The sequence below is a fragment of the Grampus griseus genome, assembly GCF_964374135.1.
Source record: "Grampus griseus genome assembly, chromosome: 5".
NCBI classification, from domain to species: Eukaryota; Metazoa; Chordata; class Mammalia; order Artiodactyla; family Delphinidae; genus Grampus; species Grampus griseus.
This window is the reverse complement of record NC_138998.1, coordinates 97,691,506-97,716,061: the sequence shown is the minus strand read 5'-3', so window position 1 is coordinate 97,716,061 and position 24,556 is coordinate 97,691,506. Positions and strand designations below refer to the sequence as shown.

Sequence of the window (24,556 nt, the reverse complement as noted above, 5' to 3'; positions counted from 1 at the left end):
CCGTGTCTTTAAAATAGAGTGCACGTGCTTAATGAATGCTCAGTAGTAATAGATTAATCCATTCTTACCCCTGTCAGTGATCTGTATTATTCAGTGGTGTCAATAATTTGAATTGTTACAGATAGGGGATTTTTCCTTTTAACTGAGCAATTGAAGCAAATCTGTTATTCAGAAATAGGCACCGGAATGTAATATAAAATTTTCATATAAAGTTAAAAATACATTTACTATACGACCCGTGAAAACACATGCCTACCCAAAGTATTGTGCTTGAATTTTCAATGTAGTGATGCCAAAATCTCGGCCTCTGTGCTCTGGTGCCAAATTGAATCTTGGAGACATTTTGGGTGAAATAAAAAAGAATAGCTTTATTGCTTTGCCAGGCAGAGGGGAACACAGAAGGCTGGTCCCCACCTGGGAGGATTTGGTGAGGAGTTCTATAGCAGTAGTTCAAGGGTGGGGTTGCTGATAAGGATCAGGGTGTGTGCAGGTCCTATACTCCTTTAATCTAGCCTCATATGGTCTTCTGATGAGCTTTGAGGTTATCAAACTGTGATCTCTCTGGAACATCTTGCATTTTGTGGGTGTTTTAGTTCTACAGAAGAGCTTAAAGATATTGTTATGTGTGTCCCTTGAGGCAGAACCAGGACTCTGCTCCAAGCAGGCTGCACCACTGTTTCTTGACTGTTCCTCCCTTGACTCTGCATCCCCTTCCTTCCCTGATTAGCAACTGTTGGAATCTACCCTTAGGAACTCAGGGAAGGTCATGGAGGCTAGAGTCTGTTCCCTGCAAACAAGGAACAGGGGACACAGAAATGCTTCCATGCCCAGGGGCTCCATAGGGCCCTGCTTGGTTTCAGTAGCTGTACTTATAATAACTAAAACTAAAAAGTAACCAAATGTTTATTAACTGGTGAATTGATAAACAAATTGTGATCGTGGTGTAGCCATACAATGGAATACTACTTAGCAATGTCAACTGATTTTAAAAAGTGCACAACTTAGAAGCTGAGAATTATGTTTTTTTATTCAGTGCCCTTTCTGAGGACTCCAACCTGAGAGACAACACCTTAGATAGCTCTGAGGACCTGTTCCAAAGAGGTAAGGGAGAAACCAGGATATAGAGGAGTTTTTGCTGAAACAAACATACAGATGTAGTTGAACATCAAAAGATTACTGCTAAAAAACAGACATCTCAAGTTAATGATTTTAGTACTTTTCTATGTGTGGGAAGATGCAAAGTCTGGACTCATTGAAATTATTCCTTTGATATACATCTTAACTGTCTAGGGCCCATATCCTGTTTTTCTCCACCTCAGGGTGCACTGTTGGGGGACTGGGGGTGTTGGGGGGGGGCGGTGGCTGCAGTGGCTGATGGTTTGCTGGTGGGCAACATTGCTGTTTGCTGAAATGGTAGGCAACCTATTTTTCTTTTTCTTTTTTTGCCCACAGTAATAAAAAGGAAAAAGGCATGAATTCCTGGTAGAAGTAACAACATGAACAATTTTTTTCAAAAGCATCATACTAATATAAATAAGCCAGAAATAAGATACATACTGTATGATTCCATTTATATGAACCTTTAGAGAAAGCAGAACTATAGTGATAAACAGATCAGGGGCCAGGAACTAGGGGAAGAGAGTTGGCTGCAAAGAGGGACAACACAGGAACTTCCAGGCTTGTTGGAAATGTTTAGTATGATTTTGGTGATTGTTACACAACCTTACAGATTTGTCAAAACTCATGAAATTGTGCACTTAAAAGTGGTGGGTTTTATTATAATTTTCTTCCCCCTATGCAGTTAATTTTAATTTAATTAATTTTTTAAAAGTTTATTTATTTTTGGCTGCTTTGGGTCTTCATTGCTGCGCGCGGGCTTTCTCTAGTTGTGGTGAGCGGAGCTACCCTTCACTGCGGTGCGCGGGCTTCTCATTGTGGTGACTTCTCGTTGCAGAGCACAGGCTCTAGGCACGTGGACTTCAGTAGTTGTAGCATGCGGGCTTAGTAGTTGTGGCTCACGGACCCGGTTGCTCCACGGCATGTGGAATATTCCCAAAGCGGGGATCAAACCTGTGTCCCCTGCACTGGCAGGCAGACTCTCAACCACTGCGCCATCAGGGATGTTCCACAGTTAATTTTAAAAATTGGCCACCGTCATTAACCTGTTAACAATATCTATTACTCTTTAGAGTCTATCTTATCAATAGGGCATTAATATAAGAAATAGAGAAAATTTCCACCCTGGGAAAAGAAATGGGTCTCTGAGAGAAAATATGAATAAACAGTAGGACCATAAGAAGTTCCCTTAAAAGCTTCTTTATGTATTTTCAACGAAGCTGAGGCTAAAGGGAGAGATCTTGAAAACAGGAACTTCAGTTCATTTATTTTTAACATCTAATATAGTGTGCTATTAGCTGAATGATTTTAGTCTGTCCTGCTGCACTATTAAGGAACAAAATTCTGCTGAAACATCATTTCTCTTCTTTTTATATTCTTTGCAGTGAGCATACCCAATTTTGGGGGCAGGATTTGGTCATCTGCTTTGGCAGTGACAGCTTAGCTTTTATTAGCTGAAAAGATCTGTCTACATATGCTAAGGATGAGCTCTGGGAAAAGCATTGGCTTTCTTTTCTTTATTTTTTAAATTTTATTTATTTAGTTTTTATACAGCAGGTTCTTATTAGTTATCTGTTTTATACACATCAGTGTATACATGTCAATCTCAATCGCCCAATTCATCACATCACCACCACCACTCCCCACTGCCACTTTCCCCCCTTGGTGTCCATACGTTTGTTCTCTACATCTGTGTCTCTATTTTTGCCTTGCAAACTGGTTCATCTGTACCATTTTTCTATATTCCACATACATGTGTTAATATATAATATTTGTTTTTCTCTTTCTGACTTGCTTCACTCTGTATGACAGTCTTTCTCTATGTCCATACACATCTCTACAAATGACTCAATTTCGTTCCTTTTTATGGCTGAGTAATATTCCATTGTAAATATGTACCACATCTTCTTTATCCATGCGTCTTTCAATGGGCATTTAGGTTGCTTCCATGTCCTGGGTATTGTAAATAGTGCTGCAGTGAATATTGGGGTGCATGTGTCTTTTTGAATTATGGTTTTCTCTGGGGATATGCCCAGTAGTGGGATTGCTGGGTCATATGGTAATTCTATTCTTAGTTTTTTAAAGAACCTCCATACTGTTCTCCATAGTGGCTGTATCAGTTTACATTCCCACCGACATTGCAGGAGGGTTCCCTTTTCTCCACACCCTCTCCAGCATTTGTTGTTTGTAGATTTTCTCATGATGCCCATTCTAACTGGTGTGAGGCGATACCTCATTGTAGTTTTTTTTTTTTTAATTAATTAATTAATTAATTTTGGGCTGTGTTGGGTCTTCATTTCTGTGTGAGGGCTTTCTCCAGTTGCTGCGAGTGGGGACCACTCTTCCTCACGGTGCGCGGGCCTCTCAGTGTCGTGGCCTCTCTTGTTGCGGAGCGCAAGTTCCAGACGAGCAGGCTCAGTAGTTGTGGCTCATGGGCCTAGTTGCTCCGTGGCATGTGGAATTTTCCCAGACCAGGGCTCGAACCCGTGTCCCCTGCATTGGCAGGCAGATTCTCAACCACTGCGCCACCAGGGAAGCCCCCTCATTGTAGTTTTGATTTGCATTTCTCTAATAATTAGTAATGTTGAGCAGCTTTTCATGTGCTTCTTGGCCATCTGTATGTCTTCTTTGGAGAAATGTCTATTTAGGTCTTCTGCCCATTTTTTGATTGGGTTGTTTGTTTCTTAAATATTGAGCTGCATGAGCTGTTTATATATTTTGGAGATTAATCCTTTGTCCATTGATTCGTTTGCAAATATTTTCTCCCATTCTGAGAGTTGCCTTTTTGTCTTGTTTGTAGCTTCCTTTGCTTTGCAAAAGCTTTTAAGTTTCATTAGTTCCCATTTGTTTATTTTTGTTTTGATTTCCATTACTCTAGGAGGTGGATCAAAAAAGATCTTGCTGTGATTGATGTCAAGCAGTGTTCTTCCTATGTTTTCCTCTAAGAGTTTTATAGTGTCCGGTCTTACATTTAGGTCTCTAATCCATTTGGAGTTTGTTTTTGTGTATGGTGTTAGGGAGTGTTGTAATTTCATTCTTTTACATGTAGCTGTCCAGTTTTCCCAGCACCACTTATTGGAGAGACTGTCTTTTCTCCATTGTATAGCCATACCTCCTTCGTTGTAGATTAGTTGACCATAGGTGTGTGGGTTTATCTCTGGGCTTTCTATCCTGTTCCATTGATCTACCTTTCTGTTTTTGTGCCAGTACTGTATTGTTTTGATTACTGTAGCTTTGTAGTATAGTATGAAGTCAGGGAGTCTGATTCCTCCAGCTCTGTTTTCTTCCCTCAAGATTGCTTTGGCTATTCGGGTCCTTTTATGTCTCCATACAAATTTTAAGATTTTTTATTCTAGTTCTGTAAAAAATGCCACTGGTTATTTGATAGGGATTGCATTGAATCTGTAGATTGCTTTGGGTAGTATAGTCATATTCACAATGTTGATTCTTCCAATCCAAGAACATGGTATATCTCTCCATCTGTTTGTGTCATCTTTGATTTCTTTCATGAGTGTCTTATATTTTTCTGAGTACAGGTCTTTTACCTCCTTAGGTAGGTTTATTCCTAGGTATTTTATTTGTTTTGTTGCAGTGGTGAATGGGATTGTTTCCTTAATTTCTCTTTCTGATCTTTCATTGTTAGTGTATAGGAATGCAAGAGATTTCTGTGCATTAGTTTTGTATCCTGCAACCCTACCAAATTCATTGGTTAGCTCTAGTAGTTTTCTGGTGGCATCTTTAGGATTCTCTATGTATAGTATCATGCCATCTGCAGACAGTGACAGTTTTACTTTTTCTTTTCCAATTTGTACTCCTTTCATTTCTTTTTCTTCTCTGGCTGCTGTGTCTAGGATTTCCAAACCTATGTTGATTAATAGTGGTGAGAGTGGACATCCTTGTCTTGTTCCTGATCGCAGAGGAAATGCTTTCAGTTTTTCACCACTGAGAATGATGTTTGCTGTGGGTTTGTCATATATGGCCTTTATTATGTTGAGGTAGGTTCCCTCCATGCCCACTTTCTGGAGAGTTTTTATCATAAATGGGTGTTGAATTTTGTCAAAAAGCATTTTCTGCATCTATTGAGATGATCATATGGTTTTTATTGTTCAGTTTGTTAATATGGTGTATCACATTGATTGATTTGTGTATATTGAAGAATCCTTGCCTCCCTGGGATAAATCCCACTTGATCATGGGGTATGATCCTTTTAATGTGTTGTTGGATTCTGTTTGCTATTATTTTGTTGAGGATTTTTGCATCTATACTCATCAGTAATATTGGTAAGTAATTTTCTTTTTTTGTAGTATCTCTGTCTGGTTTTGGTATCAGGATGATGGTGGCCTCGTAGAATGAGTTTGGGAGTATTCCTTCCTCTGCAATTTTTTGGAAGAGTTTGAGAAGGATGGGTGTTAGCTCTTCTCTAAATGTTGGATAGAATTAACCTGTGAAGGCATCCGGTCCTGGACTTTTGTTTGTTGGAAGATTTTTTTTTTTAATAAATTAAAAAAAATTTATTTATTTTTGGCTGCGTTGGGTCTTTGTTGCTGCGCACAGGCTTTCTCTAGTTGTGGCGAGCAGGGGCTACTCTTCCTTGTGGTGCATGGGCTTCTCATTGCAGTGGCTTCTCTAGTTGCGGAGTGCGGGCTGTAGGCGCACATGCTTCAGTATTTGTGGCTTGTGGGCTGTAGAGCGCAGGCTCAGTAGTTGTGGCACATAGGCTAGTTGCTCTGCAGCACGTGGGATCTTCTCAGACCAGGGATCGAACCTGTGTCCCCTGTATTGGCAGGCAGATTCTTAACCACTGCACCTCCAGGGAAGTCCCTGTTGGAAGATTTTTAATCATAGTTTCAATTTCATTACTTGTGATTGGTCTGTTCATATTTTCTGTTTTTTCCTGGTTCAGTCTTGGAAGGTTATACCTTTCGAAGTATTTGTCTATTTCTTCCAGGTTGTCCATTTTATTGGCATAGAGTTGCTTGTAGTAGTCTCTTATGCTTTGTATTTCTGCGGTGTCCCTTGTTACTTCTTTTTCATTTCTGATTTTACTGATTTGAGTCCTCTTCTTCTTTTTCTTGATGAGTCTGGCTAATTTTTGTTTATCTTCTCAAAGAACCAGCTTTTCGTTTTATTGATCTTTGCTATTGTTTTCTTTATTTCTATTTCATTTATTTCTGCTCTGATCTTTATGATTTCTTTCCTTCTACTAACTTTGGGTTTGTTTGTTCTTCTTTCTCTAGTTCCTTTAGGTGTAAGGTTAGATTGTTTATTTGAGATTTTTCTTGTTTTTTGAGGTGGGATTATATTGCTGTAAACTACCCTCTTAGAACTGCTTTTGCTCCGTCCCATAGGTTTTGGATCATTTTGTTTTCGTTGTCATTTGTCTCTAGGTATTTTCTGATTTCCCCTTTGATTTCTTCAATGATCTCTTGGCTATTTAGTAACATATTGTTTAGCCTCCGTGTGTTTGTGCTTTTTACGTTTTTTTCCCTGTAATTGATTTCTAATCTTTTAACGTTGTGGTCAGAAAAGATGCTTGATATAATTTCAGTTTTCCTAAATTTAACAAGGCTTGGTTTGTGACCCAAGATGTGATCTCTCTTGGAGAATGTTCCATGTGCACTTGAGAAGAAAGTGTAATCTATTGTTTTTGGGTGGAATGTCCTATAAATATCAATTAAATCTATCTGGTCTATTGTATCATTTAAAACTTGTGTTTCCTTATTAATTTTCTGTCTGGATGATCTGTCCATTGGTGTAAGTGAGGTGTTAAAGTCACCCACTATTATTGTGTTACTGTCGATTTCCTCTTATAGCCGTTAGCAGTTGCCTTGAGGTGTTAAAGTCACCCACTATTTTTGTGTTACTGTCGATTTCCTCTATTATAGCTGTTAGCAGTTGCCTTATGTATTGAGGTGCTCCTATGTTGGGTGCATATATATGTATAATTGTTATATCTTCTTCTTGGATTGATCCCTTGATCATTATGTAGTGTCCTTCCTGTCTCTTGTAACATTCTTTATTTTAAAGTCAATGTTATCTGATATGAGTATTGCTACTCCAGCTTTCTTTTGGTTTCCCTTTGCATGGAATATCTTTTTCCATCCCCTCACTTTCAGTCTGTATGTGTCCCTAGGTCTGAAGTGGGTGTCTTGTAGACAGCATATATATGGGCCTTGTTTTTGTATCCATTCAGCGAGCCTGTGTCTTTTGGTTGGAGCATTTAATCCATTTACGTTTAAGGTAATTATCGATATGTATGTTCCTATGACCATTTTCTTAATTGTTATGGGTTTGTTTTTTTGTAGGTCCTTTTCTTCTCTTGTGTTTCCCACTTAGAGAAGTTCCTTTAGCATTTGTTGTAGAGCTGGTTTGGTGGTGCTGAATTCTCTTAGCTTTTGCTTTTCTTTAAAGCTTTTGATTTATCCGTGGAATCTGAATGAGATCCTTGCCGGGTAGAGTAATCTTGGCTGTAGGTTCTTCCCTTTCATCACTTTAAATATATCATGCCACTCCCTTCTGGCTTGTAGAGTTTCTGCTGAGAAATCAGTTGTTAACCTTATGGGAGTTCCCTTGTATGCTGTTTGTCATTTTTCCCTTGTTGCTTTCAATAATTTTTCTTTGTCTTTAATTTTTTCAGTTTGATTACTATGTGTCTTGGCATGTTTCTCCTTGGGTTTATCCTGCCTGGGACTCTGTGCTTCCTGGAATTGGGTGGCTATTTCCTTTCCCATGTTAGGGAAGTTTTTGACTATAATCTCTTCAAATATTTTCTTGGGTCCTTTCTCTGTCTCTTCTCCTTCTGGGACCCCTATAATGCGATCGTTGGTGTGTTTAATGTTGTCCCAGAGGTCTCTTAGGCTGTCTTCTTTTCATTCTTTTTTCTGTTCCACGGCAGTGAATTCCACCATTCTGTCTTCTGGGTCACTTATCTGTTCTTCTGTCTCAGTTATTCTGCTATTGATTCCTTCTACTGTATTTTTCATTTCAGTCATTGTATTATTCATTTCTGTTTGTTCTTTAATTCTTCTAGGTGTTTGTTAAACATTTCTTGTATCTTCTCAATCTTTGCCTCCATTCTTTTTCCGAGGTCTTGGATCATCTTCACTATCATTATTCTGAATCCCTTTTCCCTGTCTCCACTTCATTTAGTTGTTTTTCTGGGGTTTTATCTTGTCCCTTCATCTGGTACATAGGCCTCTGCCTATATATTTTGTCTGTCTTTCTGTGAATGTGGTTTTCGTTCCACAGGCTGCAGAATTGTAGTTCTTCTCGCTTCTGCTGTTTTCCCTCTGGTGGGTGAGGCTATCTAAGAGGCTTGTGCAAGCTTCTTGATGGTGGGGGACTGGTGGTGGGTAGAGCCAAGCACTGGCTTTCTTGAAAGACTGAAAGAGGAGATGTGTGTATACGTATAGGAACTAGCTGCATAGCATGGTATAGCAGAAGAATTGGGGGGAAGAAGAGAGAAAGAAAACTATGCATATTCTCCTTCCGCTATGCAGAAAGGAAAAGACTATGTATTTAGAAATCAGCCAGAATGTATACAGTTGGTCCAATTTGTTGAAACTATACTAATAGCTTTTCCAGGGAGGAGGTATGTAAATCAAATTATAATTTTCTATTAATTTACTCAGTAATAGCAGATTTTTTCCCCTTAATTTGTATTAAATAACAGTAGCTCAGAACTTCAGATTTAAATTTAGCTTTTTTAGGTGGTGTAATATTGCATACTGAATTTTATATGTGCTATTTTTATTTTTAAATTTTGGCCTCTTGAGAATTTTCAGGTCCTTCTAGTAGAAATCTGATCAACCAGACTACTAATTCCTTAAGATTTATCTCTTTAATTGTGAAATGAACTGTTTTTTCTTTTGTATTTTAATGTTTCTAAGTATATTTTAATCCATGCCTACTTTAATGTGTATCATTCCCTTGCTTAACAGGGTATTAAGTAACTATATTAAGTTCATGCTGTTATAGTTAAAAAATACAGTGATTATAGTTCTCCAGAATGTACAATTTAGAAGTTTCCCATAATATACAATATAAAAACCCAGAAAGATCTCTTGAGTGGGGATGATAGCACCCCTGTTTTCATCATCGTATGTGAAAAGGGCTTAGTGCAGTGCTGGGCATTTTGTAGGTACTTAATAAAGTGTGCTATTATTTATATGATCATCAGTACCAGAGGGTGGAGGTCCTTAGTATATAAATGAGGCTTCTGGACACATTTGGATCATACCATTAATGATAAGGATCATTACTTGAAAAAGGGGTAATAACTGACTTAAAGAGAACTGAGGCCTTTCCATCCATTGCTGCCAGGTCCTATGTGTCTTCTTTAAGGTTTGGGCTCTATGGAGATGGCTAGATCTAGAAGGCTTAGGGGACCCGTGGGTCTGGACTAAGAGACTTAGACATTAATGCGTAGGTAGAGCTGCAGTTCATGCTCACAGGGGCATGTGATTGCAGAGAAGAGTCATACGCTGAGCAGTAAATACGAAGAGGAAGGAAGGCAGGATGTAAGATCTGTTGCCAAGTTCAGACAGTCTCGGGTATGTGTCAGTGTGAGCTGAGGTCTGGTGGAGACCTGAATGAAGAAGAGTCTCTCCCAGGGTTGAATGGACACAGGCTGAGAGCAGGGCCACCTGGTAAGATTGTGGAGGTGAACCTTGAACAGGGGCACCTGGCTGAGAGGAAAGTTGTGGTTGAAATCCTGCCCATGCCAAGCTATGTGCCCACAGGGCTGTGTGGAGCCAGATTGGGTGTCCTTGTCTATTTTGCACAAAGATGCAAGTTATCGAGTATTTTTTTTGAGCAGAGGTATGCTGGATGAGAGAGGAGACCGAACAGCAGCAGAGCAAGACCTCTGTCACTGGGGAAGCAGAGGGTATCAAGGGATAGAGTGGATGAGTACATGGTGTAGGATCCTAGTTACTTAGAATTGGATGTTTGATTGCTGAGCTGCTGGGGTAGCTGAGAGAGAGAAGAATGAAGACCTTGGAAAACTAGGATGTAATTCAGGGACCCGGCAACGGGAATTCAGGCCAGGTGAATGACATGTCCAAGTGTGGGATCAGTAGGAACCTGACCAAACTGTTGAGCTGCCGCTGGAGGCTTCTCAGGCTCCCTTTCCTTTGGGCCAGGATCAGGCTCAGAGGTTGGGGTGGAGCTGAGCCTACAGATGGGCACCGGGGTGTGTCTGCAGCTGAGCCTAGAGGTCACTGGGGGGAGAGAGGCCGGGCAGGCTGGGTCCGTCTGGAACCATGTGTGTGGAAGCATGTTTCTTCCTTGGAGTCATGTGATACTGACTGAGATACCCACCGGGTTTTTGTGCTTAGAGAATAGAATGATGTTTCTAGAATTATTGCTGAATATGCTTTTTTCTAACTGGTTGTTGGAAAAACAAGCCTCTTTAGGTTTGAAAAAGCATTAGAGAGTCTAAAAATAAGAATCTGACCATTTTCAAGTGTCATTCCATAGGGTTTTTGTTTTGTTTTTATAAGCAATGCTATTATGGTTGCCCTGGGGCTCAAGAATGTGCTTTGAAATAGGAATCCTCCAGTTTGATTCTTAAGCGTACTGAAGTTTGAGCATCACTGCTCCAGGACACTCAATAGAACTATGGAGGAAAAAAAAAAATGGATTTACTGAAATCCAAAATAGGGTAGGGAAGAACAAGGTTGTGAGTAATAGGGTGTTATTTCAGCAGTCTGTGACTATAAACTTTATCTCCATTTCATCAATTCCTAGAATTGATACCGCTTAGGGAGCTGGTAGGATGGGCAGATGAGACATTCTGTCATGTTTAGTCTGTTATCCGAAGGCTGGACCTTGCACCAATCTGTGAAAGCTCACATCTGGAGAACAGCAGTACAGTGTGTGGACTCTGATCTGATAGACACGGGTTTGAGTCTGTTCTGCAATTTATTATCTCAGGTAAGTTAATATTCCTCTCAGAGCTTCAGTTTTCTCCTCTGTGAAATGGGAATTGTAAGTTTACTATTTCCCTCACAGGGTGGTTGTGAGGATTACATGAGATAATACACCGAAAGCATCTGTCGGGGGCCTTGAAAAATGCTAAGCACTGCAATATCTTAATGATTCTAATTAGCCATTATTCATTAGGCATTACCATGTGGTAGGCATTTTGGATAAAAAATCAATACAAAGCATCTAGTTATGAGATCTGTAACTACGTTCAACGATTATCCACTTAACATCTTCTGTGTGACATGTATTGTTAGAAGTAGATAAATAAATGCAAATAAAATGATTGACAAATCCTGCTCTCATGGAGTGGGGTCATTATTGTAACATCTGTTACGGTCTCCGTATTTCAGTACATTCCTCCATGGTTCTCTTGAGAATCCTAGAGCAGTGATTCTCAAACTGTAGTTTGGGTCGGCGTAAGAATCAGACTGGAGTGTTCTTGTTTCAATACACTTTTCCAAGCCCTAGAGACTCAGATGAAGTAGGGGCTCAGGAACGTGCATGTTAACAAGCCCTCGGCTGGTGCTGGCCCTTGGAGCTGCCATGTCACTTTGGGGAACCCTGCCCTGCAGCCCTCTCCCTGCAACCCATGTCTGTGTTTGCCCTTTCGGAACTCTGCCCATCAACAGCGCACTGTCAGGAAGTTGTCAATTAGAATTTTCTCTTTTGGGTTCCCCTCATGTATTTTGTCTTGATAGACAGGATGACACCAGGAGTAGAACTGTGAGAAAGAAATGGTCAGACTTAAGTCTGTTTCTGTCTCTTAAACTGTGTGAGCCGGGACAACTCACTGAATTGCAGAAACTTTCATTTCCCTCATTCATCAAGAAGATGATGCCTGCACATCTGTTTTTTTTTTTCTTTTTTTAACATCTTTATTGGAGTATAATTGCTTTACATTGTTGTGTTATTTGCTGCTGTATAACAAAGTGAATCAGCTCTACATATACATATGTCCCCATATCTCTTCCCTCTTGCATCTCCCTCCCACCCTCTCTATCCCACCCCTCTAGGCGGTCACAAAGCACCGAGCTGATCTCCCTGTGCTATGCAGCTGCTTCCCACTAGCTATTTATTTTACATTTGGTAGTGTATATATGTCCATGCCACTCTCTCAGTTCGTCCCAGCTTACCCTTTCCCCTCCCCGTGTCCTCAAGTCCATTCTCTATGTCTGTGTCTTTATTCCTGTCCTGCCCCTAGGTTCTTCAGAACCACTCTTTTTTTTTTAGATTCCATATATATGTGTTAGCATACGGTATTTGTTTTTCTCTTTCTGACTGACTTCACTCTGTATGACAGACTCTTGCACATCTGTTTATCAAGCTTGTTTTGAGCCTTAAATGAAGTGATGGACATACAAGCATTTTATGAACTTATAGAATATACTGTTATTATTAAAGAAAAGGAAAACCTGTTGCCAAGATTGAGCTCACTTTGGCGTATGCAGATTATTCATCTATTGGGTTATGTATCATAATTGGGGAAGAAATAAACATTTGATCTCTGCCAATGATTCCTGCTCTCCCTTGACACCCTCTACTCACACTTTCGGTGAATAATTGCTTTATGGCTTAAACTTCGTGAAGGATGTTTTAGGGACTCTGGTCTTAGTAGCATCTGCAGCCAAGAAGCTGATATGTGTTGTTTAATGTCAAGATCTTGAAACTTGTTTGTTTTGGTAACTGAAGCTATATTGAAGGGACTTTTTTTTTTCCTCCCCTTAAAGCAGGCACTCTCTGTTAAATTCTTACTGGTATTCCTTTGAGTCTTTTGCTCAAAGCAAAATGGTTGTTTCATTTATAGACTTATAATTAGAGAATTCATTTATTTGTGGGAGTTTTTGCTGTGAGCGAGCGGAGGGCCTCTACGTGTTTATCACAAGGATATCCTGGCCGGCCCCAGTTTGCTTTGCAACTTGAATATGGTTGCTTTGAATTGCCCATGACATGTGAGAGAGTGGTAAAGCTTCCAAAATTTTTCTCAGGTGGCGTATGCAGTAGCTCTTCACGAGTAGGTTCATTTTACTTTTTTTTTGTTTTTTCGGTACGCGGGCCTCTCACTGTTGTGGCCTCTGCCGTTGCGGAGCCCAGGCTCCGGACGCGCAGGCCCAGCGGCCATGGCTCACGGGCCCAGCCGCTCCGCGGCATGTGGGATCCTCCCGGACCGGGGCACAGACCCATGTCCCCTGCATCGGCAGGCGGACTCTAAACCACTGTGCTACCAGGGAAGCCCTCATTTTACTTTTTGAAGCAAAAAAATGTTTTCTCACACTTCTTTGTCTTCAGCTAAACCACAAACTGCTGAGGAAAAAAACAACATCTCGCTTACCCATGCTTTCCTGCTCTGTAAAGTGATATATAAATTTCCCAAAGAATATGTTTTGAGGGACAGATAAGCAAATTGAACTGTAAATACTGAGTTCTTTCTCTAGGCTTTCATATGCTATCTTACCTTAGATGTAAATATGTTTTAAAAAAATTGCTGATACTGATAAGTGGCATCCTTGTTGGGTGTTTGCAAAACTGATGTTACTCTGGGTGGAGTTTTAAATATTTAGTCTGAGGATTTAAGCAGATTGTTTGGTGACTGTTTTGGCCCATGGTTAAATGTCTTCCAGGACAGTCTTAAGCCTGGTATCAGTAATTTCTAAAACTTTCTCTGTCCAAGTCTAACTTGTGGATTCTAGAACTTCCAGAGTTTCTGAACACCCCTGATATCTGAGGCTGTCCAATGTACAACAAGAGGCTTAATTATAGTGTATGTTAAGCTGAGTCACAGTATAGAAAGAATTCCATTGTGTTCTTTGGAGTCTTTTATATTTATCCTACATTCATGTTTGTGTGACACATGAATGAGAAAAACAAAAAACGTTTTGCAGAGGCCAGTTCAGTCAAAGGGCTGAATGAGCCAAGGCCAGGCCACACCAGCTCCCTATGTCCTGCCATCATGAATCGTGACTCGTGGCCTCTGGCCAAAGTGTTTAATTATTAGCACTTCTCTCACACGTGAAGGGGAGGAAGCAGAGCTAGCATTTGTTGAACATGTCATAGGGGCCGGGCTCTGGGCTAGCTATCTCGCTGTCTTTGTTTCCTCAATTAACCAGTTCAGTGATGTGTCCAGCATCTCCCATGCCTCACTGTCTTAGACTTTTACTCTGATCGTCCCAAACCTTAATTCTTTCCATTACTTGGATTTTACCAATTATTTCTCAAGAAGCACAGAACCATACTTTTTCTTTACCCACTAATGATCATGCAATTTGTTTCTTGCTTTTTACCAAGAATTTAAGGTGATTTCTAAAATAATGCACAATACATCAAGACATACATTGCAGATGGGCAAGGAAGACAGAATAAGGTGGAAAGGGAAGCACAGGCCTGAGGTGATCTACGAGTCCTTTCCATGTTTACTCCCTTTGCCAGCAGAGGAAGTGGCCTTTCCGCCACAGCCACACCCAACTGACTCTTTCTGTCAGACCAGTAAGAATACTGCACAGGCTACATTAAGGGCAGGCCAAGTTTCCCTTTGGTTTTCTCAAAACCCATGCATTTTATTGTATAGGAAAAAAGCACAGCTGGCTTTAGCTTTAGAAAACAAACAACCATAAAATATACGAACTTATTCAGCACATATTTTTGTGTCCTAGGTTATGCCAAACGCCCATCATTTTGGCCACTCTAACAGCCCAAAGAGGTTGGCTGTGTGCTCTCACTCCTGAACGTGTGAGAACAGTCAGGTTGGAAAAAGGGAGACTGATTTACCTAAGGCCTCCCTCCAAGCCAGGAATTATGTGGAGTTGGGCCATGATTCCTGTCTTCTGATTTCTAACCAGTGTTGACTCTTCACGGGGATTATGTCTGCTAAATTAGAAGTATGTGTAAACTAAAATTTGCTCATTTAACACGTTCATTTGCTTCCTCTTGACAGTCTTCATTTCTAATTAATTTATAATAGTGGCACATGGGGGTGGTGGCTGCCTTAATTGCAGTGAGAAGCAACAGCTGACACCAAGGGAGGTGTGCTCAGCAATCTGCATGGGATAATCCCTACAGTTTAGGGTCAACTCCAAACAGCCCCACACCCTCATTAGCTCCAGAGGGTCTCAACCCTAATGGAGCCCAGAACGATTATTACCTTTGTTACGATGACCTCACATGATCCACAACAGCTTCATTTATGTTTAGTAGATTATACTTAAGAAGGCAATGGAGCTCTTTAAGAATCTAACCAATCAACTCTACTTCAATAAAATTAAAAAAAAAAAATAGAATCTAACCAGACTCACACGTTCGACACTGCATGGCCCCAATTGAGGTTAATAGAGACGGACAGGAGTGAGCCGAGTGGTACATTCAAGTATCTAGATGGACCAGCAACTTGATAAGAGATGCAAAGAAATAGTATATCTGTTTAAGCAACATGCATTGAAATAGAAGATCTAGTATAGAAACATATATTAAATTTGTCTTTTGCATTTCATTACATGTAGAAGTGAGGACATACTCATTTCTGCCTTTGAAGCAGAAGTGGGAACTAAAAATGTTTTAGGCTATAAAAAATATATTTTGTAAAGGGCTTTTTTTTGTTTTTTGCATTTGTACTCTAGAGAGGATGGTGTCCAGGTTTGTGTCTATCTATAAATGTGCAGTGAACTATACTGTCCATTTAGTATAAAAACAAGCAAATAATTAGCTAAATTTACCTGTGCTGTGATATGGTGCATCTAAAAGTGTGTAAAAAGTGAGGATGTGGGAGAACTTCCCTGGTGGCACAGTGGTTAAGAATCCAGCTGCCAATGCAGGGGACATGGGTTTGAGCCCTGGTCCGGGAAGATCCCACATGTCACGGAGCAACTAAGCCTGTGCACGACAACTACTGAGCCTGTGCTCTAGAGCCCGTGAGACAACTACTGAGACCACGCACCACAACTACTGAAGCCTGCATGCCTAGAGCCCATGCTCGGCAACAAGAGAAGCCACTGCAGTGAGAAGCCCGCGCACTGCAGCTAGGGAAAGCCCGTGAGCAGCAATGAAGACCCAAAGCAGACAAAAATAAATTAATTAATTAGTTAATTAAAAAAAAAAATTGAGGTTGTCGGAAATATTTTTTAGTAGCTTTCTTCCCCCAGTTTTTTAAAATGAGAAAATGACTTTTAGCATAAATAGCATTTAAAAGTCATTTCGAGCAATGACAAAACAAAATGTTTGTTTACATCTTAAGGCATATATTCATTTTCTCTTGAGATAGAGAAAATAGGTATTTTTTAATATTTCTGAAAAAAGTTTTGGATTTGAAATAGATGTGTAAAATTTTGTTCTGAATGAATTTTTTTCCTATCTAACATGGGAAAGTATTGGTCTAAACATGAATCATGTTGTGTTGATTAAAGAGGATGAGGAGAGACAGAAAAAATATTCACCTTCTGAAAATTTAGTAGGTGTTTCCAAAATAACAGGCTGATGTCAGTTTCTTATACTCTTCTCTCTATATGTTTATTCACTAATGCTTGTATGTAAGCCATTGTGTAAATCACCTGTATAACGATCTTGTCTTTCCCTTGGCCTTCATCCCCTGTGTTTCAGGTGGGCCAGCCATGAGAGGGTACCTTGTGGCCATCTTCCTGAGTGCTGTCTTCCTCTATTATGTGCTGCATTGTATATTGTGGGGAACAAATGCCTATGGGTAAGTTTTATTTTTGCTGTTTAAAAATGACTACCAAACTGGTGTTTCACATAGACCTGCAAATGGTATTAGAGGGACCTATTAAAAAAAACAAAAAACAAACAAACAAAAAACAAACCCTGTAACACTTTGAACCTTTTCTAGCTTTTCCATTATAAATTGGAGTTTTACCATTCTAGTATCTTATACATTACATCTAACAGTTTAAATATTGATAAACAGCAACATCTTTTTATTGACTTTTCAGTGAAGCAGTGGTGTTGACCGTCTTTGGGGCATCACATTCTTATTTATATAATTCATCTTTTTGAATTGATGGAGTAATTCTTAGAGTCAGTGGCACTTGATTCTTAGAGTCTAAAATGCTTGGATAAGAGACTGTTGATAAAATGTAGACACTACATATGGTTCCTTTTGTTTAAAAATATTTGGTGAATAATGATGTATGTGCAATTTGAAATGACTTCGACTTGAAATGTCACATATAAAATTTGAAGAAGCACAGGTAGTTTTATTAAAGAGAAAACTTCTATAATAAGATTTTTTATCATTTTTCCTTTTTTTTTCCTATTTTGAAAAGTACTTAGTTTGAATGAATTAATTGCAAATAAAAAATTAGCTACAGTTTATAGCCTGAATAGAAATGACTAGAATAAATACCACACAGGACTTGATTTCCTTGCATTCGTCACAAAGCATGTGACAATCTAGAAAACTTCAAAATCAATTATATTTCTTTGAAAAAGGAGTAACAGCAGTTACTGATACATCACAACTCGTCAACTTATAATACAAGCTTCCTGACATGCATTTCCTGAGTGAACCCAAATGTTCATTTTTTCAAACAAGGACATTTTGACAAGTTGAAGTAAAGTAAAATGGTTCATGGCTTCTAAGCAACAGGTTTTGTTTTTTTAAAAACCAAAAGAAAATTCAGAACAGCATTGTAATAGGATAAATTAAAGCTATGCTACCACATACAAAATTTTGCTAGAGTCGACTGAGTATAACACAACTTTTCGAACCAAAGGAAAACAAATCAAGAGATTAAAAAAATGATTCTGTCTAATCTAAAATCTGATTTCTACAAGTGTCACGAAGGGTTTGAGGTAGCACAACTGTCTGTACTCTCCTTGTGGTATGTTTAAAAAAAGGGGGTGGGGGAGGGGGAGGGGAGAGGAAATGTTTTCTTGCTTCTGAAAGCAAAGAACTTATTGGAATTAGAGAATAAACTGACCATGCAAGTATGTCCCTCCATTTGGCTATCACTGGTGCTCATCTGCCAGCCAAACATTTCCTTGCCTCCCACTGTGGCAACTGTCCTTTTAGGATTCAGGCCCACAGTTAAGGCTGGTCTGTTAGATTAACAGCAACAAAAAAAGAGCACTGTGGTCATTCAACCATTTATACCTCCCTAAATTTCTTAACACCTGAATAAGTCCAAATACAGGATAGCTGATTAAGCATTTCTTTTTCTAAAAGCAAATCGAGTCACTCTCATTTCTTGTTAATTTATGCTTTTTCTCATGAGAATGATTTTTTTCTAGAAAAGTGAACAGATGAACCACAGTTTATATCTAAAAAATAAACTTGCCAAATGTTGCTGATACTAAAAACAGATTAGTTATCATGGGAGGAACATTAGATAATCTAGATTAAATTGCCTACTCAAAGGTGCATATAAAATGTTTCGTAGCATTAAGTTTTTGTTATAGTACTACACTCGGGAGAAACATTAAGGAAAAAATCTTTCCTGATTATCTTCAATGTGGTTAAAAACAAAACATCTCGTACATAATGGTAATTAATATGAATTTGTTTTTACAAAGTATTCTAATTTACCAAATTTCATATTTAGATGGGGGTGGGGAGAGAGGTTCTCTTGTCCCTCTTCCTAACTTTGCAAATCCTTGAGCTATGCTTTGCTAAACTACCATTCACACCAAGTGTGAGACCATCGTTACCGTGCTACTCTATCAAGAACATTCTAAGATATTTTCTATAATAAAGATAAATAGAGAAAAAGTTAATATACATGTTGCTGTATTCTACAATGTTTGCAACAAACTGTAAACTAACATAGTTTGAACCAACAGTACCGTCAGTTATACAAAACAATTTTTCAACCCTGAGGATGGGTGATTCAAAAACACTAAAGGCATCAAATTAGACTATGTCTATTTCTCCTCAAAATATATTTTCAAAACTCAGAATTCAGAAGTCTGGTACTTTTGGAAATTCCTTTGCTTGAGTTTCCCAGATTTTTGCTCAGAAATTGCTACTATGTGTTATAAATGTTTTAAAAAATTCTTCATCTTAATGCAAATGACCAGAGCAGAAAAACTGACGTGGACAACGGGTTGGAAAACCCAAATCACTTAGCTTATAAATGTATAATGTAATCCTGGAGGACAACTGTTAGTCTAGAGGTATCCTTTTTCCTATTGTCAGTCCTTTGGTGAGGAATCAAGTTTTGATGACCTTTAAATCCTGAATGAGTGGTGAGTATAGGATGTCAAAATAAACCACATAAAAACTTCCTGTCTTAGACAAAAGTTCGGTACTTTTTGCCAGTGTTTGAATAGTAGATCCTAGATCATGTTTTTAGGTTTTGTTTTGTTTTGCTAGATTAAAAAAATGATGCTTCTGCATTTAACTTCATCACTGGTTGATTGTAATGCTCTTTATGGAAGGAAGTTAGGCAAATCATTGTAATGCTCTTTACGGTCACTGAAAAAACCCAATGCCAGGTGGGTCGGTTTGGACACAAGTTTTGAGGTTTTGGACTTAAATAATGAGCCATAGATCTCAGGAGTCTGATTATATACCACACGAGGATCCTACTGCAGGCATCTCTCCCTCCATCTCTGCCACTTTTGTCTCTGTCCTGTACTTAGTAATGGAAGACAAGAACAGAAAAGAAAGCACGAAGTTTACTAGATTGCTAATTCCCTACAAATCCTATTCTTGGTCACAGGGGAAATGATAAAGAAGACAATGAAAAGGGTCCAAATTCAGCACATTTTTCTTGTCATCAGAATTTGAGGCACGTTCATGTCACTCCTAAGCTAACACATTACTGCAGACACAGAAAGTATCGTGAAATTACCTCGGATGCTGGTAATTACCTCGGAGCTGGAAATTACCTCGGAACTTGCTTCCTTAAAAACTGTTTAAGACAAGTAATTGTCTTTTTTTAAGAAAAAACACCCACAGTCTTCACAATATCCCCAAATAGTTTGTTTTCTGGTTTAATAACCTTAGAAACCAAGTAATATCTTATACTTTATTTTGTCCTCTGACTATAATTTGGGTTTTGTGGCCTGGTGTGCTGGCCCACCATATTTATGTACCTTCCTCACATATAAATCAAGAGAGTTTTGCCATTTGGGGTATTTACAAAAGATGATTCTCTGCATCTGGCCTCAGTGTTCAGAAAGCTAGCAGTTTTAACTGTGGATTTTGTACCAAAAAAAGTTTAAAATTGAGTCAATCCATGAAGGGTTTAGGCTGTTTCTCTTTGAATCCTGTGATTGCAGAAGAAAATTGATTCAAAATTGATTCTAATTTTTTAGATTAATTCTCCACACAACTGATGATCATTAATAGTTTTTTTTTTTTTTGGTGGTACGCGGGCCTCTCACTGTTGTGGCCTCTCCCGTTGCGGAGCACAGGCTCCGGACGCGCAGGCTCAGCGGCCATGGCTCACGGGCCCAGCCGCTCCGCGGCATGTGGGATCCTCCCAGACCGGGGCACGAACCCGTGTCCCCTGCATCGGCAGGCGGACTCTCAACCACTGCGCCACCAGGGAAGCCCTTTAATAGTTTTTTATATTAGGCTGTTCGCTCTTTCCTGGCTGAGTCTGGGTCCTGCTGCCCCCTGTCCCCTTCATTTGTTTTCATTGTTGTGCTCTGTCTTGTATCACAATACCCTTTGAAATTGTGGAGACAAGTGCTCCATTCAGGGGACACACAAGCGCCTAACCTGTGCCAAGAATAGAGGGGAGTTAGATATGTGACTCTAAATGGTGGGATTTGGGGAGTCCCCGGGGCACAGGCAGGGGCTACGGAACCTGCTCGGGGCAGTGTCTCTGTGGCGTTTGCTGCCCATGGGTGTCCCCGCGTGTGGCACGGAGGACCTACATAGCCGTGTGCATTTTTCAGGCTTTTAGGAACTTCTAAACTGCGAGTCTGGTCTTGGCTTCCACAGTGTGATGATCCCAGTTCTTCTCAAAGGGTCCTTTGAGTCACTGCTCTTTGACCCTTCTGGGTCACTCGTCACCTCAGCCTTTTCCAGTCTCTCGCTTTGCATCCATGAATCCTCAGATGTGTCCAGGACTTAGGAGAAGCTTCTGTCATACGTCAGCGGCTGCGGTGAGCGTTTCTATTCCCTGCCTGAGAAGCCTCTCACTGGTGGCACCGCGTGGGCTCCCAGGGCATTTTCTTCCCTTTGGGCCGTCTTCCTCGTTCTGGTTTCTGACTGACGCTATTTTTGTCTCATAGGGTGCCACCTGTGGAAATGAAGAAGAGAAATAAGATCCAGCCTTGTTTATCAAAGCCAGCTTTTGCCTCTCTCCTGAGGTAAAAATACAAAAGAAACCGTGGCACACAAAATGTTCAAAATGTGTTTGTAATCATTCTCCACACTTGTTTGCTTTTTTTCACGCAAATCTTAGCAGTATAAGTACATAATATGGTTATCCTACATTTAAGGAAGAGCTTGACTATCCTGTGTCTTTTTGTGCTTTTAGTCAGAACTCTGCATATATTTTAAGAAAAGGCATTGAAGAACTCAGTCAGACCAGTATTCTTTTCACACAGGTGAGATTAGAGAGGTCTGTTTGTGTTTGATCATAAAAGAGTGCACTGTCCTTTTAGGGTTTTCTTTCCCCACCCTTGTTCCCATGTTATTTTCCACCCTTGTTATTTTTATTTAACTTCTAGGTTAAAGTTTACAGTAGATATTTTCCTTTCACAGACTTTTAATGAACTACATAGAATGTAAATAATGATTGTTCATTATGGTTGTCAGGACTTGTAGAGAATTTACTCTTCCATCCATAAACATTCTTTTTCTTTGTCACCACTGCTTTGATAGAGTGCTGGTCAAAATGCTTCCAGATTAATAGAAATCAATGACAGTCGGGTCTGGGCATGTTGAAGTGTGTAAAACACATACAAGCTTTTCAGCATTTTATCTTTTAAGGATCTAAAATTAACATTGTCTTTTCTTATTTTCTTTTATCGTATTACTGTATCTCTCCATGACTGGTTCTTAACCTTTTGGGGCTACAGGTCCCTTTAAAAATCAGCCAACCTTCTGGAAAACTTTAGATACATAAAATATTTTTACATCTGACTACAGGTGTGCCACGGCTGCTTGTAGTCAGTCTGTGGGTGTGTGTCCAGTTAGGATCACTGCAAAACTAGAAGAGTGATGTTAAACTTTTTTTTTTTTTTTTTTTTTAAACCATGACCCATAGTAAGAAATACATTTTGCTTTGGAACTTAGTATCCATACATATTTATAATAAAAAAAAGAAAGAATTTTTACCTTTCCTACTCCAGATACCCTGTATTCTGTTCTATTCACTTTTTAAAAATGAGCTGACCATGACTCGCAAAATTGACTTCATGAGCCACCCATGGGTTGCAGACTGCAGCTTCAAAGTGCTACTCTAGAATCAAAGTACTCTTCAGCTTTCGAGAGAAAAGGCATTTTCTTTCTGAGAAAACCCAAAGGGGTTAGAGTATTTATGAAAGATTGCTCAGCAGGTGTGTAAGTCTGCACATTTGTCACGTGAATAGTATTCCCTGGAGGCAGAGCTCCCTCCTTTGCAGTAGCCATCAGGAGAAGCTCTGCTGGGAAACCTGGCGGAGTTACCTGCAGTGCTATGAAGAGGACACGTTTCCTTAGCATTGAGCTTGGGTGTGGTTTCTTCTTTGTCAGGTATGGGTTAGTGACTCCAGATAATAGTTACTTCACTTTTTATAGCTTTGGTTTCTTTGTCTCGTCGACTGAAAAAAAAAAAAAAAAAAAAAAGCACAGCCTAAACGTTGAGAATGTTTTATTTGGGAACCTTACTGAGGACTGTAGCCTGGGATGGCAGCCTCTCAGATAGCTCTGAGGAACAGTTCCAAAGAGGTAAGGTAGGAAATATTGGAGTTTTTGCTGAAAAAGACAGACATGTAGCCATGTTGCAGGAAGGGAGACCCCTTCCAGGGTCCTAGAGTGAGCTCTTGTGTAACACTCGGAAATGTATTGTCTGAGGAGACACACGTGCTGACAAAGCAAGAGACGTTATTGCGAAGGGGCGCCCGGGCGGAGAGCAACAAGGTAAGGGAACCCAGGAGGATTGCTCTGCCACGTGGCTCGCAGTCTCGGGTTTTATGGTAACGGAGTTAGTTTCCGGATTGTCTCTGGCCAGTCATTCGGATTCGGGGTCCTTTCTCGTGGTGCACGCATCACTCAGCCAGGATGGATGCCAGCGAGGAGGATTCTGGGAGGTTGGTAGGACACGTGGACTGGCGTCTCCTCTGTCTTTTTGACCTTTCCCGAATTCTTCCGGTTGGTGGTGCCTCATTAGTTCCGTGTTCCTTACCAGGACTTCCTGTCGTAAAATAACTCATGCAAATTGTTACTGTCTTTGCCTGGTCAGGGCAGGCGGTTTCAGTCAGTGTTTCCCTTAACAGTCAGGTATCAAAAGATGACTGCTAATCACAAAAAAGCAGACATCTCAAGTTAATGATTTTAGTGCTTCTCTATGAATAGGAAGATGCAGGAGTCTGGGCTTATTGAAATTATTCCTTTTGTTATGCACCTTAACTATCTAGGGGCAGCATCCTGTTTTTCTCCACCGTGTATCCCCTTCGGGGTGTACCATCTGGGGCGGCTGCAGTGGGCTGAAGGCTTGCTGGCCTCAACATCCTTTGTTTACTGGAATGGCAGGCCACATTTTTTTTTTCCACAGTCTAAATTGGTTAGTAGAATTTACCTTCCTTTCCAGGCTTTTGTAGGAGTAACAACAGCAAAGATGATCATTATAATGTAATATAACATACTGTAACATAATACGATGTAATATATAATTATTACAGATAAGGCAGATACTTATTGAGCCCCTACTCTGTGTGAGACATGGAGTTATCGACTAAAAAAAAAAACACAACCTAAAAGTTGAGAATTATGTTTTATTTGGGATGTTACTGAGGACTTAAGCCTGGGATACAGCCTCTCAGATAGCTCTGAGGGACTGTTCCAAAGAGGGAGGAGCCAGGATTTGTAGGAGTTTTGGGGAACAAAAAAACAGGGAGTCGAACATCAAAAGATTACTGCTGGACTTCCCTGGTGGCGCAGTGGTTAAGAATCTGCCTGCCAATGCAGGGGACACGGGTTCAAGCCCTGGTCCAGGAAGATCCCACATGCCATGGAGCAGCTAAGCCCGTGCACCACAACTACTGAGCCTGTGCGCCAGCGCCACAACCACTGAGCCTGCGCTCTAGAGCCCATGAGCCACAACTACTGAGCCTGTGCTCTAGAGCCCATGCTCTGCAACAAGAGAAGCCACTGCAATGAGAAGCCTGCAATGAAGAGTAGCCCCTGCTCACTGCAACTAGAGAAAGCCCATGTGCAGCAACGAAGACCCAACGCAGCCAAAAATAAATAAAATAAATAAATTTTAAAAATAAGGATTACTGCTAATTAAAGAAAAAGCAGACATCTCAAGATAATGAATTTACCCCTTTTCTATGTGTGGGAAGATGCAAG

At 40.0% G+C, this 24,556-nt stretch overlaps 1 protein-coding gene across 7 annotated transcripts in view; it reads left to right on the top strand.

Moving 5' to 3' along the window:
- The window catches only part of ST3GAL6 (ST3 beta-galactoside alpha-2,3-sialyltransferase 6), a 79,095-nt gene that overhangs the window by 24,646 nt on the left and 29,893 nt on the right, over positions 1–24,556 (top strand). For 5 of the 7 annotated variants that reach the window (XR_014296752.1, XR_014296753.1, XM_082654497.1 and 2 more), the window contains 2 exons: positions 16,690–16,789; positions 21,292–21,369. Coding sequence is in view for 5 of the 7 variants with exons in the window: in XM_082654497.1 (XP_082510623.1) it covers positions 16,701–16,789; positions 21,292–21,369 (167 nt within the window). In the remaining 2 variants the exon portion in view is untranslated. Of the gene's footprint in view, positions 1–1,033; positions 1,102–16,689; positions 16,790–21,291; positions 21,370–24,556 lie in introns of all 7 variants that reach the window. The other 2 variants (XM_082654499.1, XM_082654501.1) reach the window with 1 other exon arrangement.